The following is a 19291-nucleotide window of genomic DNA, read 5'->3' as shown; positions in this document are numbered from 1 at the left end:
ATAACAGCTTCAAACATAAAAACCTGTCATTTTGGGTACTTTTAGACCGTTTTTTTCTCCATGTAATTTAAAAAAAGTGTGTCAATATCATTTATTCAGTATTATCGTACTTTAAGTGCACACTACGGCAAGCCTTTTAAGCCAATATCCTTGACATCAGGGAGCAAAACCAGTAATTCCAAAAGTACAATTGGTTTACTGGTGTAACATTTGTGGCTGTCACTAGTTAACCATTTGTACTTTTGGCAATACTAGTTAGGTTTAAAACAGCCTGATATTAAGGATATATGACAAAAAGGCTTGCCGTAGAACACATCACACATCCCCCCATAGTCATTTGACCTGGTGGGAGCAAGCTTGTGATTGGACGTCTTGTTGTTTGCATCACATATACAAAAAAACAAAAAAAGTAAAGGGAAAAACAGGAAGAAAAATGTATTATTTTTTTTCTCCGATTGATTTTATATAGATTTTTTTTATAAAAGTGAAAACAGTAGAGAGAACTCTATGAAATATAATCGAAGAAATTGAATAGAGATGAGACGCTAATTTAGAATCATTTTGAAATAGTGCATTGTCTGTAGAGATTTGACCAGTGTTTCAATGTTCACGTTAAAAAAAGGCGATGTAAAAGTCTCTATCAGTAGGGAAAAAATCAGAAATTTCTAAACAAAAACAAGCAAACGTCTTCCACAATAGAGAAAGAAAGCATTTGCTTTTAAATTGCTGCTTGAATGGGTGTGTCTGCAGCTTCGGAAGAGTTTGGATTAGTCTGGAAGCAAATGGAATAAGTGTTAACATGCTCAAAAAGTGTCTGGCCGTCCCGCTAAAAATACACTTTCCCCTCATGGGTGAGGCCCAACCTTCATCTCATGGCCATGCGAATGTCAGTTTTACATAACGGCAAGCTGCTCCTGGTTTATAGAGCTGACATGGATCGGGAATCCCAGATAACACCACGGCTACCTGAACCATTGCACTTCACTGTGGCCTCACTCACTAAATCCTGTCCTAACTACATTCAGCTCTTAAATCTACTCTTCCAGCAGACGTTGGGCATGAGGAAGGTTGTTTTACTGCATTAACCTTAACTCCCTCTGGACCTATAAAACACGCTCACATGTGGTAGAGAGACCCGCACATGCACACGCACGCACACATGCACACACACTCATAAACATTTCATTATGGCTGTGTGAAAAGATAGAGCATAGCAACTGTTTTGCCCAAGTAGTCTGCCAACGTACAAAGCCAAATGCTCCCTACGCCATCGTTAGTGTTTCCCTAAAAAGCCACCACTGTTGTTGTCTGCCTGTCATGTTGTGTTAGGACCTGCATAACAACAAACAACGTTAAAGCAGCAACTAAAATCAACTTTGTAAGGGAATATTCCGTCGTGTGGTCTACTACCAAATTCAATTTATTCATTCAATCGTGCAAGCAGTTCTTGAATCTATTTATAAAGCAAATACATAAATCTTTCGTCAGTACTTTCATATGCATGATAATTATTTATTAAAAAACTACAATCTATAAATCACATTCCAGGGATGCACTGCATGTCTTTTAGACGACGTAAAGTCTAATGATGACACGTCCAGACTGTAGACTTTGGGAGGTCTATGGTGCTGTGCATGTGGAGCGGCGAGTGTTTACATGAAGTTTGTGAGTCTGGCAGGTTGTGTAAGCGGCACATGTGCTTCAAAGTCCCGGCACAACTGCTAGTATAACAGTTGTGGATTGCTTTTTTAAAGAAACAGGCAGTTATGTGAATGTTTTATCCTCGACTTTCTTACTATTTCTGTTTATTCCTGGAACAGTGCTGAGGCGTTTAAATTCGCCCTCCAATAAAAATCCTGTTTTTTGAGTTTTTAACATGTGCGAGTGGCATTTTTCTAATGAAAGAGCACAAATGTAATAGGAATTAATTTTGTTTTTGCATTTCTGATATTTGTCCTTTTAAATCGCTGTCAATCAAACTGTCGCAGACACCTCATTTTAGCTTAGCTGCCACAGAAGAGAAGATGGTATCTTCACATTGACTGCAGTCAAATGAGCTGCCGTTCGCATTTCCGTGGTCAAATCAGCATCACTGGATTTTTTTGTTTGAGTTTCATACAATACTTACGGTAGCAGGACTGAGAACGCTGGAAAATCTCCACCAGACTCCACAGAGCTTCTTGATGTGACCACGGAAATGTGAACGGCGGCTCATTTGACAGCAGTTGTAAAGGATTGTAAATCAATGAAAGAGCATTTTGATGTTAGCTTTCATTATTTTAACAAGAATTCTGCTCTCAGAAACCTATGAATGTATTGGTCACATCAACATCAATAAACATTAATTAAATGAATTAAAAGAGTCTTTTGTGAACTAGAATAAGAAAGAATCAGGATTTTGGAGGAAGTTCGGTCCATGAAGTTCTTCACTTCATCGTCCGAGCTGACATCAAAACAATACGGCTGGAAATTACTCATATTTTTTGACATTTTTATGAAGCAGGATTGAAGATTTATGCTAGCGATACACAGAGTTATCATAATCAGACAGGGGGGGATCAGGGGCGGGGCTGCTCAGCTCCAAAAGCCACGCCCCCTCAGAAGAGATTTTGGAAACAGAGGCTTCAGATCAACATGAAAAATTGATTTTTAAGGCATTTAGGTTTGTGGGATTTTGGTTAAAAACTTCATAATTATAAATAAAACACTACTGGGAATTTGTTTTTAATTAAAAAAAGTAATAATCACGGGGGACTTTAAGGACAAACACAGAAAAAAAACTTTGAGGGAAGTTTGCTGCTCATGTAACAAATTACAACCAGTTATTTAGTAAAACAATAATAATAATAAAAGAAAATTAAGTGGATTTTAAGTGGAGTTTACCTCAGGAGGTCCCCAAACTAGGGCCCAGGAGCTAGATCCAGACTTCCTCCATATTTGACCTGGCCCCCAAACACTATCAGACACTATACATATATATATATGTATATGTATATGTATATATATATGTGTGTTTTTTTTAATCTGGCCGATCAAGACCCACATTGAGCGTGACTTTTTATATGATGGGAGAGGATAGACTATTTATTGGTTTGATTTTTTAAAGTATTAAAAAATCACAGAAGAGAAGAAAAACATCAGAGAAGAAAACAGTTATGTTTTGGGGGCCCCTGATTATTCACGTTAAATACCAGCATTTTTTATGTAAAACTATTAAATACAATTAAAACGTATTGGTTTTTGCCGGTTTGATCTGTCTTTTTGAGCCCTGGAGGAGTTCAGCTAAAGATTCAGCACATTTTTTTTTTTTTTCTCCACAGGCTCTTTGTATGACACTTTTTTGTTCCAGTAAAGGACAAAAATGTAAACATCTGTTAAAAATATGAAGAGCCAGAGGAGGTCATCCTCAGTTCTGTTTGCATTTCCTCACTATTTTTGAGAGCAAAACCACAGCGAAAGAGCTTCTAATTGCAGGATCCTACGGGGGCCAGAAGTGATTAGAGAAGGACTGCCAGTTCAAAACAATAACTCCGACACAAGTCATTCCTTTGCCTAACAAAACATACAAGAGGGTAAACAAAAAGCAAAAAGCATTGCTGGAAAAATAAACAGTGTTCTCTTAAGGATCCTCCTGGGAAATACAGACGTTCTTACAGGATGGTTTTGTCAACCGCATAATCCTCACAGTCAATAAGCTGACAGGTTGGATAACGACATAAGCTAAAATTGCCATAAATCAATTACCACTTGACATAATGATGACAAGAGAATTAAAACCCTTTTTATGTATTTGAACATTAATTTTGGTGTTTATTTGACCACCTGTTCATATTTGTCACACATTTGCCATTTTTTGGCGCATTCTTTAAATGCTTAGAGGAGAACATGAAGGAGGACTAAGATTAATGGGATGATTGTTGTTCACATCAGAAGACTTTGGGGAAATCTAAGGCATTTCCGCACCATTTAATACCCATTACAGGTCGGGACAGATGCAGAAGAAACAAATAAGCCGTGTGATTAGGTGTGGCTGAAATTCTATTATACTTTCCTTTAAGAGCTCGCATGTGGCTTCTATGCCCATCTCTCTGAGACGAACACCGTGTAAAGAAAATACAGCAAAACAATCAGCTTCATCCCAAATCCGGGGCCATCCCTGCTCTGTGGGAGTATTGGCTTACAGATAGAAGTGGTGGCCTTTTCTTCCAGTTTATTTATTAAAGGATTACACAGTAAAACCAGGGGACCTTTCTCAGCCCCGCTCTCACCCCGAATACTGGGAGATGCAAGGCCTGCTCAGTAATTGAGGATTCTTTCTTAAATTAGACTGAAGGTATGCACACTGAAATCACATGCATAATGTCCTGTTGCATAAGAATGACGGCTGTTTTTATCAGTTTTTGTAAAAAAAATAAAAATAAAAAATATTAGTAGTTTGAAGCGCAGTGAGTTGGATTGAGCGTTCTATTTTAGTTCAAAGACTAAACAGCTGCAACGAGGAGGAACTTCCTTTGTGTCAAAAGTGGTTGCACTCAAGTCCTTTTTTTTTAATGCAGAAAAAACAAAAACAAAAACGGTAGTTTAATGTACAAAAAAAAGGCAGAATTTTGTTATTCTTGATTTTTGTTAAAACAGTTCAGATAGAGTTATAGCACTCCAGCTAACTGGTCTTAAAAGAAGCTTTACAAACATAATTATGGAAAATAAGTTTTGTGTCTCTTTGTGGTGCTGCGACAGACTGACAAACAGTCCATTGTGTATCCTGCCTTCAGCTAACAGTAGCTAGTTTAGACTCCAGCAGCCCAGAGACTCCAAAAGAGATTCAAAAGGTGTAAAGAACAGCTGCAAAGATAAATTGATACATTTTGTGCCATAAATAAAAGTTAACGCTTTTGCATTTAAATGTGGAGATTTGCATTAATGGGAAACGTACATTGGATTATTATTGTTTAAACTCATTACGGTCACTCAGTTGTGAACTATTATTCACTCTAAAGTAATTTTGTGTTCATATTTAAACACCTGAAACTGAGGAGAATATTAAAAGAAAATAAGTTTGCTGAATTTAATGTCTCAAAATGAAAGTGTCTGCAAACAAAGCGGATAATAGAATATTTTTAAAGACAAAAAAGTGGATTAATCTAAGAAGCAAATTGTAAAAAAGCTGGGAAATGCATGACATTAGGAAAAACAAAAGGCTAAAAAAAATCCCAAATAAAAACAGTAGAGGCTTTTATGGTTTAATTTAGTATAAATTAGCACCAAAAGGAAACTATTTTTATTAATTTGTGTAATATTTGTATTTGTGTAGTATCATATTTTTGTTTTTATATAACTGATCCTCAAAACGGCCTACCATCTTGAAAAAAAGAGCTAATTTAACAGATTCGGCACAGTTTTAATTTAATCTGAATGCCATCCATCCTCAGAACCTGCTGAATTTCTTTTGGGGTGGTGGGACTGCTCGAGCCAACCCATCTACTGTAGGTCGAAGGCGGGGAATACCTTGAACAGGTGGGCTACAAAATCCCACTTCGGGACAATTTAAAGAACCAATTAACCAAAGGAGCATGTTTTAGGAAGAGCACAAATACACAAGAAGAACATGCAAACAGGGCCGGGCCTGTGGATTAGTGACCAAGGCGGCCGCCTATGTTACCATCTGCTGAAGGGGGCGCCAAATCTCAGTGATTATGTATTGTTTTTTTTCTTTTCTTGATTTTACAGTTTAAAGACAACTTATTTCATGCAAAAAAAGGAATAATTAAAAACATAAATAACATAAATCAAAACTTTGATTTAATCACTAACTGCAGTGCAGCACCCCTCCCTTCCTCTTGTTGCTGTTAGTGCTTCTTTAAAATTAAAATTATTAAAACAGGAAGAGGAGAAAGCATGGGCTCAAACCAGAGGTTTGTCTATTTAACTTTTATAACATTTCTTGGAAATTCACTCCCCCCTGCAGTTTGGTCAAAAAGACAAATGTAACAGTTGAAATCCCCCTACTTTCCTATTGTTTATTGGCTAATCGGTGGTGCAGTCAGTTAGTCAGTAAGTGCATGGGCTTCTTAACTCAAAGTGACCCAGTTCGTTGAAACTGCATGTATAACCAGAAAAGATAAGATTGATCGTGTTAACAGTTGAAAAGTTGACAGTATGTTAAATATTTTGTGTTTAAGCGTCACCGGCGACGCCTCAGGTGTTAAAGGGTTAAAATAGTTTTTTTTGTTGTCATTGTTGTTTTTATTCAACTCTTAATATTTACAGGATGTGTGCTGCCTTTGCTTTTCCATTTCCATCCACGATATTTATTTATTTTTTTCTGGAATAATTGTTTGTGAATCATTCTCTGTCTCCGTCTGCCTCTGTCAACCAGTTCCCGATTTCAAACCGTTCAAATAAAGTCAGTGGTAATTAAAAAGAGATGAAGTTGCCCGTAAATCACAGAAGACGCCCTTCAGATTCCAATCAGCAAAGAGCACACTAAGCTGCTCTCCCCACACTAAGGCCTGTTCTTGTTTACGCTGATTAAATGACTCACAGATGATGTGAAAATAAGAAGCTCTAGTTGCCTTGCCAATTTGGGTTTTACCGTGAAGTTTGAAGAATGCATTTGTTCGTCTTTAGAAATAAGAATCATTTGTAAAGTTTGCCAAGATGTCTCTGTAATCTTTATGTCTTCATGCATAGAGACAGACTGTCAGAGGAAAAGAGAAGAAGATAGACGGGTTTTTCTGTCTGTCTATGATCCAGTCTGAGACACATTGATGTATGCATGTCCCCTAAATTGATTGTAGCTGTTGACAAGCTTCCCTTATGGGAGGATACAGGCTGTCTGCGGACGAAAAATGGGGAAACCTGAACAGGTGGACCACACAAAATGTAAAGATAACAGATTGTTTGGTTAGCCCAGGGGCGGCAACCTTTAACAGTAAAAGAGCCATTTGGGCTCGTTTTCTACTGATCAAAACCTAGAAGGAGCCGTCTTACCTTAGCCTTTAAGAAATTTAGATTTGCATTCATGACCTTCTTTTTTTATAATAAATAGGATTTTTCTCTATTTCTAGGCACAAACACAAAATAAATAAAAACAAACTAGCATCTCTAAAAATTCATTTTTACTTAAAAATAAAAGACTCTCTGTCCCAAACAGGAGTCAGTCTCCAACGTCCCTGTTTGGTTACCCTTTAAATATCACCTGCAGACCTCATTTGTGACGCATCTCCACACGGTCAGTAAGGATCCAGTTCAGGTACCTTGCTAACAGACTCAAGAGTGACATAAGGGCTCTATACAACACCATTACCTGTATGTCATAAGTGCATTTATTGTACTTATTAAAACTTTCCAATACACAACACTCATGACTATGGTATGTTCCATTTGCGCCTTAAGACACACTTGCACTCCCTTTAATGACCAGCCGCTACTCTTAATAACCCTCCACAGACACGGACAACCCAACAAAAGCCCGGCACTACCCATACAGGTCAACCCCTGTAGGGGTGGATTTTCTTAAGGCATTAATATTAATAGAGCATGAAAGTATTCTAATGCCTCGTTTGAGGCAAAAACTGGACTGGATCGGTATGGTAATGGATCCATTAGGCTGAACCGATTGGTACCATTTTTGGTCCCTCGTTGGTTGTTGGTCCATAGAAAACTGAAATGGACCAGTTAGGGCGAATCGACTGTCGTCAGACGATAAAATCGGCAAACGTCCGACCAGCGCTTTTCCCGACTTAAGATCCAAGCTGAAAGTTTTAACCTCTTTTCAGCTGTATTCTTCTTTGCCTCCCACAATCTTCTTGCAAAGAATATTAAATTCGTTGCATTCTATATTCACGGGAGTTGGGGACCGGATACACGACGAATCTGCGAAAACAGAGAGACGCTGTAGTCGCACTGTTACACCAATGTCATTGGATAACGCCCTGTATGGGCTTTGATGGTCCAACATTTAATGGAAACGCTCGTTTGAACTTTCCGGACAACACATTCTCACTCCCAACTCGTCACATATTGACTTTTGGTTAAGGACCCCTCCACGTCACTTTTTGACGTTTCAGGTGTCCCTAACTCCTCGTTGTTTGACATTTGGCTGTTCCCATTAAATCACGGATCCCCCAACCTCCGGGCTGTGAACCTGTCCAGTACACGGGGCTGCAGAGCGCACAAGGACTCTAACCCAGTACCGGTACCCTAACCTGGTACCAATTCGTGTCTGGGCTCGGTTCACATCCAGTACTGCCTCCAGTTCCAGGTTAGGGTACCGGTACTGGGTTAGAGCACTGGTACCGGCAGCATCTCGAGGACCAGCCCGCGTGCAATACCTTATCCGAAACCGTGTACCGAAGCCTATGGACCCATGATTTTTATGAACTATCAGCACGTCAAAAAACAGCATCAAAAAGTAAGGCGGACAGAATCTTTAGCCAAACGTCAATATGTGACGAGTTGGGAGTCAGAATTTGTTGGCCCGGACCAGTCTAAACAGGCTAGGAATGGACCAGTTCAGTCGGGACGGCTCAGTGGAAACAAGGCAAAAGTGACCCTATAGTGCCTGTTGTGTTTTTCAATGTCATTTAATATACATTAATCAGGAAGGATGGGAATAACAAAGAATAATTCTTGCGTTTACATTTAAACTGCTTAAAGACATTTTTTTAATTCAAAGTAGGTCATAGTTGAAAGAACTCACAGCCATAAGTCATTTTCCTTTAAGAAAGAAAGTATTCAAAAATGATGCATACAAGAGCACATGTAAAATGACGTTCTGAAAGCTTTTGATTTAAGAGACAGAAACCCAACACAAGCAAAATTTTGTTTTATTTTAGCTGAAAAGAAAATCCCATTACTCCAGATTAAAAATTAGAGTGGAGCGCTCACCGGCTCTGACCAGCGCAGAATTGCCTCATTGTTCTTTCTAGTTTGTATTAGACTTTTAAAAGTCAAGGTCATCATAAATGTCACTTAATTATATTCTTATTTTTTTTGCCAGGAATAATGTGTAAAATAATCCAGCAGCTTGCCAGCAGTTGAAAAGTAGATCTATTTCTTTTTTTTTTCAAATATAATGAAGTACAGTCACAGGCCAGCAGGTAGAACGTGCCAGCACAACTGCAAAGAGGCCTCAGTCGCCGTCATTAAACTAATGGATTGCTGAGTAAGTCGGTCAGCTTGAGGGTTGGAGGTAGAGCCAAAAGTTCACGCTACTCTAAAAGATGGGTTAAACATAGTGGATATCGCCATGGGAGCACTTCCTGTCAACAGCCTCACTTTTCATCATCTAAAATAACACGCACAGGCGCTTCCCTGTTTATGGAAAAAATACCCAGCGAATCCTTTAATGTTATAACAAAACTCCTGTTTTTCGTTTCTTGTAACGTTTCTGACAATGTCCCTGAGTGGAAAGGCAAAAAGTTCAGTATTGTTGAACGTAGAGAATATTACAGAGATGGTGAGCGATAATGAAGCCCCTGTGTATCCTCTGCAGGGAAACAGCGACGGCTGAAGACTGCAGACTGCTGCATAACCACAGCATCACAGCCAGTGATAGAAAACAGATTGAATCAATTGGTAAATGATTCCAGTTCTGTGAATGGCTGCAAACAGGAAATATTTGAATCTGTGATGAAGAGGAGGACTCCAACCAAATGCTTCAAAACTGAAGCGGATTGAGCAATCTTTTTAACCACACTGGTCTGGTTAAATAGGCTGTAATTAGGAATATGAAACTTTAAAACTGCAAAATATTATGCAGTGTTGATTTCTCCTAAAAAAAAAAAAAAAAAAAAAAGAGCTTTTGCTCTAACGCTCTTACACTGAAAAAACAAACTTTTTGCATCAGTAATATATATATTTACATAATAATTCAAATATTATGCAAATACATAGAATTTTCTAGTAAAGAAGTTAAGTTTATATTCATAAATGCAGTAAAATTTAATCAATAATTGTTAGTGCAAATTGTTACGAGGATTTTCTTAAGTAAATCTTATTAGTTTTTTTTTCAGTGTATTTTGATTGGCAAACATTCACTCCTCTGCTGCTCCTGGTTTCAGCAGCATTTAGTTTGGCTTCTCGTCTATTTTCTGTGCTTGCTTTATCCTTTTTACGGTCGCGGCGGGGCTAAATACTATATTGGGGGCACACTTGGTACAGGTCATAGTCCATCACATAGTCCTAGAGACAAAATTTGAACAAATCCATCATTTATTTTATTTTCTTGGCAGCTTTAGATTGAATGAGTAGCTAAAAAACACTTAAATCTACTTTATTTTGACATGACTAAACTTTTTTCTTAAGATCTGTTTTTTATTCATACACTTGATGATATTTCTTTTCCTTTTTTCTCTTGTGAATGTGGTGAAATTACGGGCAAAATAAGCTGTGTCAGGCTGTTGCCATGGTAATCCTTCAAATCATTCCACCGACGCTTCTTTTTCCACAATCTGAAAGGCCAGGCTGCTATTATCATTCCTTCATAAGACTCTAATGAGAAAGTGAAGTAAAACCAACAAATGGATAAGGTAGACCTGCGTGGAGCTGCTCTGATCTGGACCAGTTCTAGCATGTCATAAGTAGGCTATAATAGTTCAATGTTTGACTGTATGACTGCATGGAGAAATGAGGGAAAAGAAGCTTTTGTGTGTTAAGATTTATGCATGGCGGCCCATCTTTACCAGGTGGACTATATAAAAGCTCCCTGTAGGTCAAATGTCAAATCAATTTTTTACAACCATGTCAATAAACAAGAGCCTACCAGGGCCTCTTGAGCACAGGTAACCCTGGAGGGAAACATTTTAGGTTCAATCCAACAAGTCGGTATTCAGACGAAGAAAGCCTAACTAAACACTGGAGCAAGCGTTTACGCCAGGGTCCAATAAGACTGGCCACTTTTACTGGAGATTTTCCAATTTTCTCTTTATTGTGTCTGCTTAACTCGTGCCCCAGACTCTCCCAAAAACATCCAGAACGGCTTCCCTTTCAGGCACTTAGCAAGAGCGTTAAAAAAAAGTGTTCAAAAAAGAACTATATTTGTCTTTTTATTTAAAAAAAAAAAAAAAAATTGACACTCTAACAGCTAAGTGTGTGTGTGGTGTGTGTATTTGCATATGGTGAGATGTAAGTTATGTGTTGTTACTCTTTGTGCATCAGTTTTCTGCAGTTGAATAAATGGGAGAAAGGCTAGCCAGAAAATGGTTTAGGGAAATATCCAGGTTTAAAAGCACAAACATTAATTTATTTAGTTACTGTAGCGTACAATGTATGTTTTTTTTTTACTTTATGTCACATATAAGCCACACTAAGCTAGCAGTAAGGCTACACCAGGAGTCTGCAACCTGTGGCTCTTTTATCCCTTTATTGTGGCTCTTTAGCTTTTAATAAAAAATGAAAAAACAATTGAATACATAACAGGTTAGTTATTTAAATTTTGTCATTTCTGCTCAGATTTTTAACATGTCAAATAAATAAAACAAAAAAAAAACTAATTCATGGTTAGAAATTCTGTAGAAATGCTCTTTGAATTTATGTTTTAATTTATAATTCGTCAAATAAAAGACTCCAAACGCTTTAGTTTTTCTCTTTTTTTTTTGGCAAATTACACTAAAGTGGTTAAAGTTTTGAACACATGCAGCTTAAAATGATTGAAAATCATTAAAAGTTTTGTGCCTCACATCTTAGAGAATGACGATAAAAAAACGCTCATTTTATTCTAAATGTTTTAATTTTTTTTTTATATATATATATACTTCGATTCCACTAAAATCTTGTTTATATCTGACAGTAAAGGGGAAAAAATGATGATGGGACAACAAAATCTTAATGACAAAAAGCATCATGTTTGACTGTCTCGTATTTTTAATTTAAGTAAAGCTGCTCCAGCAGGAGGACCTTTTTTGACACAGAGCAAGTTTTATTTTGAAAGGAACTCGTGTGTGCTGCTGTCTAAAGTTACTGCTGTTGTGAATTAATTAATGTAATATTTAAGTTACACTTATAAAACAAGGTTTAATTGAGAAAAAAGCATAAATAATGTGCAGACTTTGTGGCTCTCGCTGGGTTCTGGTCTGTAAGAAACTAACCCAAATGGCTCTTTTAGTGTTAAAGGTTGCAGAGGGGTGACAAATATCCCAAAATGCTACTGCACTGCAACCTAAATGCAAGTGTGGCAACAAATATGGCCATTGACGTCCAGCCTCACCTGCAAATTATAGTTAAAAAAATGCAGAAAATAAAGAGAAAAAACTTTTTTGTAAATGAAAAATAAAAAATATACATTTTTAGACATGTTGATTCTAAGATTACCTCTTTCTGTGTGGGTTTTCAACATTTCTTTGGTAAAAAAAAAGTTTACAAATGTCCTTCTAAAAAACACGAGCTGCAGCTGATGCACGCGCTTTACTAATTTGGTCTTTTTATCATCATAAAATAAGCTTCTTTTTTTATTATTACCAAAATTACCTAACTATCTCATTACATTGGTTCCAGTATTGTGACTCATTTAGTCTTTTTATCCGCTAAAAATGAGCTTTAGAAATACAGGCCCGCAGTTCACATGCCATGAAGAAGAGGGCGCTGGTGAGCCCCAAGAATGTGACACCACAGCTAAAAAATAATAGAATTAGAGGCTGCAAATTAAGAGCATCATTTTCTAAATGGAGGATTAGATGCCGAAACCCCTAAACTCAAGAATTAGTTTAGACAGTGAACTTTATTGAGTCAGAGAGACTTTTAAAACTGAAGACAGAAAAAGAAGACTAACAGATTATTCATGTGTTTCTTCAGAAGGAGCGGCAGATAGACTTCATTTATAATTAGAAGTAAGTCAATAACAACAATTTTGGTGATTTTCTTTTTTATATATATGTTACAGTTTGGAATTTGGAAAAAAAAAAAAAAACTGGAACTTGTTTGTAACATGCTACACATTAGCCATGTCAGCATATTTATTGACAATACCTGTAACTCCCAACCTTGTTTGAAAAATATAAAATAACAGGCTGATACCTCCAAAACTACCGTTACAGTGATCTGTTAGTAAGATATAAAAAAAAAAAAATTGTCCGACACAGCTACACATTAGCCGTGTTAGCATCTTTACAGTAACACCCAAGCTCATAAAAATTAGACTGACATTTTGACAGATCGCCACATACCTCCAAAAATTGTAAGGTCATCTTAACATCGTTAGGGTGCACCGGATAATAAAATGCACTGTCATTTTTTATTTTTATTTTTTTAATTGAGGTTTATAAGTGTGTCTTATAAGACAGAAAATATGGTACTTTTACTTTACCACACCAAGTCATAAGCACAGAAAAATTCACAAAAAGTAGAAAAATATGTATGCTTTGTTCATTAGAAAAAAACAGCAATTAAACAAAAAAACTATTTTAAGCAACTTTAGTTGAAAGCTAATAATTCATTTTTAACAATGCAACCTGAGCAGGAACTTGGTTTGTTACAGATTTAATCGGGTCATCATCAAATTATCGTGCTATTTAAATCTGGTTGTATTAAATAAACACAATTATTTATTTTTCAACTTTTATTCTTTCTTTAAAATTGTCTTTTAAAACCTGCAAGCTAAACTTGTCTGTTTGGCCTTGTGGTCCCCTTTTAGTTAAATAAATCTCAGTTCTCTGCACATTGTTCATCCCACTCTAGGCTTGCTTGCCACCCCCGTGTATACAAAACACGGATCCACTCACACTTTAATGTACATACACAAGGAAATGCAAGCTTGTTCTCTTTCAGCATGGCTGTCTTAGGCTTGTCTTCAGGTCGGGCAGCTGCTTCTCTTCTGTCTTTCTGTGCATTTAGATCTGCCAGTTTAAAGTTAGTAAATATAGAGTTGCTTTGTCTCGTTACCCAGCAACTTTAGAAACATGCAAATATTTTAAATTAGGTCTACAAATTACAATTATTATCTTATAAGGATACTAAAAAGCAAATAGTATACATGTGACCTTTATTAAAATATTGATATTGCGATATATCGCGATATTTAGTCCTGCGACTGATTCTCGATGGGTTCATACCAAGTATCAATCTTATATTTTTATTTGAAGAGGTTGTTCCGCTGAGCGTCTAAGTCGCGTGACGGAACTGTTGAGCAGCTGGGCGCGCTGCGTCGGCCATTTAATGGTGACGCACGCGTTTCATTTAGGAGAATGGCGAGATGTAGGCTCGGTAGCGCGTTTTTAAAGCATGTGCGCGTTTGTAATGCATCTACAGCAGAGACAGCCGGTAAGAAGTGACTTTGTCTGAGCGCTAGAATGACCGCGATCGCTTGTTTCCTGTTTGATCGGTGCGCTGTGGGAACTAGGCGCGCACTTCGCAGTTGTTTGTGTGTACTTCAGGTACCGGTCGGAATTTTCGTTTTCATGCACTTCGATGTTTAACCTGCTGGTGTACGGTGTAACTTTGGTAAATTTACGGTGCGAAGTTTTCAAATGACCTTTTATTACATTTTGCTAATGTTAATTTAAAGTCATTCTTAAATAAAATGTGTTAAATTAATGGGTTTTAAGGTTTTTACCTATTGACTGCTAACTGACCAAATGGAAAATAAACAAAGATTGGAAAAATAATTTCAAGTGGCAGTCTGAGTAAATCAGCCTTCAATGTTGGATGCTCAGCAATTTCAAGTGTGGGAAAAGTGCACAAAAAATTTGGGAACACTTGACAGAGGCTGTAAAAAAATATATTTATCATCCTTTGGTGAAACGTTCCTTTGGTGGTAGATAGCTGTTGCCACTTGAATTTATTTAATTTTTTTATTTAATTTTTTTTAAGTTGTTTATTATGATTGTGTTTAAGCTAAAAAAATAAATGGGGATATATTTCCCCAAAAATGTGTGTTTTTTCTATATTATGTTAGTTATTAGCGAAGATTTTTACCTGTTATCGAAGTATCGCGATATTATCGATATCGTGAGCCATGTATCGCATCGTATCGTGAGCTACTCCTCACTGGTTGGATTGGGGTTGTTTTCAGTGTTGGATCATTAGAATGTTTGAAGAACTGTGACATTAAAATATTTTTTTTCTTATAGAAAAATCTTTTTTTTTTTTTTTTAAAGAATGTACAATATAATTTGATATTTTAAACGAACTCGAGCAAGACAAATTACAATCCGTGCTGGATCGGAATTATAATATTACTGAGATACATTATGCAGACAGTGAAGATTACGTTTAACCCACTAACAGGTTGGGCAGATTGTTCTTCATTCTGTCCTTGTCTTTCAGTTAAAGCACAGCTCTGCAAAAAGGTTAGTTGACAGTGACCATCAATCACGTGAGAAAATAGCTGAACTCTACATCCACTCTGCATAAATGCTGTGGAAATGTGCTGTCCAAAGCTTCAATTAGTCCAATACATTCATAATACTGAGAGCAAAACTGTGCTCATGAAAATGTATGAAATTTTGTTGAGAGGGGGGTTCTTGCTAGAGAGACTTGATTTGTAAGGCTCTTGAGGAAAGACATCATTCTCTAAAAATAACATTCTCCTCCTTGATATATGACTCATGTCACCTTACACCCTCACGCATGCCTCCACTGTTTTTGTTTTAGCAGCTGAAAAGACAAGGTTGATTTAATAAAGATTACAGTGTGTCGCGTTTCATGACACGCATCATGAGCGAACTAATGACATGCTGACAAACTTTTTGTGACAGTTTACTTTAAATTTGACAACAGATATTCAAACAGATTCAGTCTAAAGCCATGAGGATCTCATGTAAAAACTTTTGCAAAGATCCAATTCCATAAAAATTAAGTGAAATAAAAATGAGGCGTTTCAGAAGACAAACAAAAGTAGTGTTCAGAAATCAAAATGAAGTGCAAAAAAATAATAAAAAAAAACAACAAGAAGAAAACAAAAAAAGTTGGTACTGTGGGTCGTTGATGATTGGACGATGACATTTGATTTTTGACTCTCAAGTCTTCAAATGCATCTTCAATGTCTGCACATATAAAGTTTTATGATTTGAAACAATAACAGTATCGCTTGATAACAAATAACTTTAATTAAACTTACTGAGAAATTTCATCATCAAATCAGTGACGTATCAAACAACCTTTCTTGTGTTTTTTTTTTTTTAAACATTTCCTTTTGATTTCTAGAAATCACTTTTTAGCAAAACATTTATTTTATTTCATTTTATTTTGTGGAAATTTTGTGTTTTGGGTTCGGGAATTTCATTTTAATTTCCAAAATTGTAATGTTGCGTTTTTAATTATCATGCAGTCTTTAATATGTTTTGCACTGAGTAATTTGCTGGTGTGGTTTGCACTTCAGGTCAATAAAATGTAAAATATGATTTGTTTCTACACTCAAAAAAATGATTCAAGCCCCTCTTAAAGGTGACACATTTAGATTTAATTCATTTTACTCAAAATTAGTAGATAAAATTATTTTATTATTATAATATATTTATTATATTATTAAATTATTATCTCATTCATGTTAACTAGAGTTATTTAATAGCAAAGAGCCTCTGATCCATTAACTCAAAATTAGTAAGTTTTATTTTGTCCGCCTCCACGTGCGCATGCGCATATGTGTCAACGGTCTCTCCCTTCCTCCACGTCTCCTTCCCGCACTATCAGAAGCTGCACGTCGGACTTCGGGTTTGAAAATAGAACTAATTCCTGGTAAGTATCCTTAAAGTAGTAGTCTTTGACTACTTTAATAGTTGATTAGTCGTCGATTAGTCCAATAATCGTTGCAGCCCTAGTTTTGGGGTACGCCCTGATTCGAATCCCGGCTGAAACCTTTTCTGTGTGGAGTTCGTATGTTCTCCTCATTTTCTCCAGGCACCCCGGCTTCCTTCCACAGTCCACAAACGTGCTTCATGGGTTGAATGGTGACTTTAATTTGTCCCTAGGTGTGACTGTGTGGCCCCCAACTGTACCCCACCTTCACCCAAGCTGGCGTTACCCTTGTAACTCTGAATGGGTTTCAGTGGGTTTGGAAGATAGATGGATGGTTTGGGATAAACTGACCAAGCCTGTAGTACAGAAACACCTAAAAGGTACGGAGTTTATTAGATTGTTGAAGGCATTACTTAAATTAGGAATTTGACAAGGCCTGCAATTCTCTGGAGAGAACTTCTAAATTCGAAACAAACGTAGCAATAGAAATAAACACCAATATTTCAGTGTACAGAATGTGTTTATTGGATGAATCTTGATTGCTCCACTACCGCTCTGGCTACCACCTATTGCTCCAGTTGTAGGGGCATTTGAACTTGTTATTTTTTTAAGGAGGATCTCTAAGGACAGGTTGACTATCCTTCCACTGGTGATTTGCATTTGCTTGTGGCGCAGAGGTGAAACTCGCGTCTTCACCTGGGTGTGCTCGGAAGCACAGAAGTTTACATTTAAATGTATACGTCATGAGTTTTGTATGTCTTTTTAAAGTTATAAAACAACATTATAAAACAACGTCCCCAGATGCCGCTCAGCTGACAGTCATTGACATTGACGGGATTCTTAAGCACTGCTGTGCAACTCTGTGCGAAGTATTGTTTATGCCACTCTGTCCACATTACCTGGACCTGATCTTCTGCCGCCTGCCCTGACCCTCGCCTGGACCCTGACTACTCTAGTCTCTTCTTTGATTCCCATGCTCTGCCTGTCTGACCCTGATTTAGTTTTGTGGACTTTTAGCTGTTCTTCATTCCTGTCTGAACTAATAAACCTGCTGCATGTGGAACCAGCTGTCTGCCCGTTTTTGACACACATGCAAGTATCAGAATCAGTCTAGTTTAACTGAATAGGATCAGCATGCATGAATGAAGAAAAGATGTGAATTAAGATGATCTGTTTTGTTTGGCTCGGCCGTGGAAGTATTTGATTGCTGTCTCGCTATTGTGTACTCACCGTGGCAGTTATGAGCGGACCATGGAGCTGTGCATAGAGCAGTGCCTCATTGATATGGCCCGTGACCCCCAGAAGGGCTAGTTCCAGGCTGTGTTTTCCAGCTGCAGCGTGCGTTAGTTGCTCCAAAAGGTTGATATATTGTCTCCAAGGCTGATCCAGCTCTGATAAACTGGCCAAACACCCTCGCATTACATTCAGACAGTAGCCCAGGCAGGGCTTGAATAGTGTCAAGCCTCTGCAGTGAGAGCAGTACATCATCTTCACGAGGTTCTTTTCACAGTCTTTGGTAAAGCTGGCGTGCTCGGTAGCATTCATAGCCTCCACACCTTCTTTTAAGGCTAGACCCAGCTGTCGACCAGCCCCCAATGCTCCAGCAAGCTCTTCAGCCATGAGAGCTGGATGATACCCAAAAGGATTGACATCCTGTCTGATCGTGCGGAGACAGTCACTTATTTCACTGCCTTCCATTAGGCTTCCCTCCATGTCTGGATTGATAAGTTTTTCATAGACAAGTGGGAAAATACTATTAAAAAATCGCTGAACTGTGGTCTCTACAGAGACATTGGCACCATGGAGGTACTGGGAAAGAGAGGAGAAGAGCTGGTGCACGTGGGGCCGAGCATGGTGGAACAGGGACAAGTATGTGTCTTCCAGGAGGGAACTGAGATGGCCTTGGGAGAAGGACAGCAGGGACCGGAACATTTCTGCAATGAGACCAAAGGAGAAACAGAAATGAGGAAAGGAAGTGAACACAAATACAAAAAAGACACGCTCCAATAAATTAGTTTGGATACAACTTGTAATTTTGCCTAAAAATCTATGAAGTCTCGTTCTTCCAGCATGGGTTCTTCATAGAAATTGTTTTTTCACATTTTCATCTGGACTTAGTTTTTTTAGTTGAAGATGTTTCGAAACATCTCAGCTTACAAAACTATGTCCAGATGAACTTTTTTAAACTCCTTCTGTCTTGTGTAACAATGAACATTTTAAAATACAACAATGTCTCCTTATTTTGGTCCCAGCCTTATTTTGGTCCCTCCCTTGTAGGATCAGTTTAGGTGACAGTAATTTAAAATGTTGTGTCAGACATATATTTATGTATACACACTTAGAGATGTCATAAGAGGAAGGATCTCTGCAGCAAATGTAAGGTTAAAACAACACATTTTCCTCCCCAACTTGCCACATATTGATGTTTGGTTAAGAACCCCTCCACGTCACTTTTTGACTTTTCGGGTGTCCCCAACTTGTCCTTTTTTTACGTGCTGGCTGTTCGTAAAATAAAGGGTTCGCAACTCTCCGGATGCAGTACCAGACACGGACCGGTCCCCAGAAACCCTGGTACCTGACACAAACCGCTACTGGGTCAGGGTCTGAACTGGTTCTGGTT

At 37.6% G+C, this 19291-nt stretch overlaps 1 protein-coding gene across 3 annotated transcripts in view; it reads right to left on the bottom strand.

Annotated features, from left to right (window-relative positions):
* Positions 1–19291, bottom strand: part of gpc5c (glypican 5c) — a 122266-nt gene that overhangs the window by 67665 nt on the left and 35310 nt on the right. For all 3 annotated transcript variants that reach the window (XM_024274056.2, XM_024274057.2, XM_036216401.1), the window contains exon 3: positions 17902–18605. In XM_024274056.2, the coding sequence (XP_024129824.1) occupies positions 17902–18605 (704 nt within the window). The remainder of the gene's footprint in view (positions 1–17901; positions 18606–19291) is intronic.

This window comes from Oryzias melastigma, linkage group LG17 (assembly GCF_002922805.2).
Source record: "Oryzias melastigma strain HK-1 linkage group LG17, ASM292280v2, whole genome shotgun sequence".
Classification (NCBI taxonomy): Eukaryota; Metazoa; Chordata; class Actinopteri; order Beloniformes; family Adrianichthyidae; genus Oryzias; species Oryzias melastigma.
This window is presented reverse-complemented; position numbering and strand designations above follow the sequence as displayed.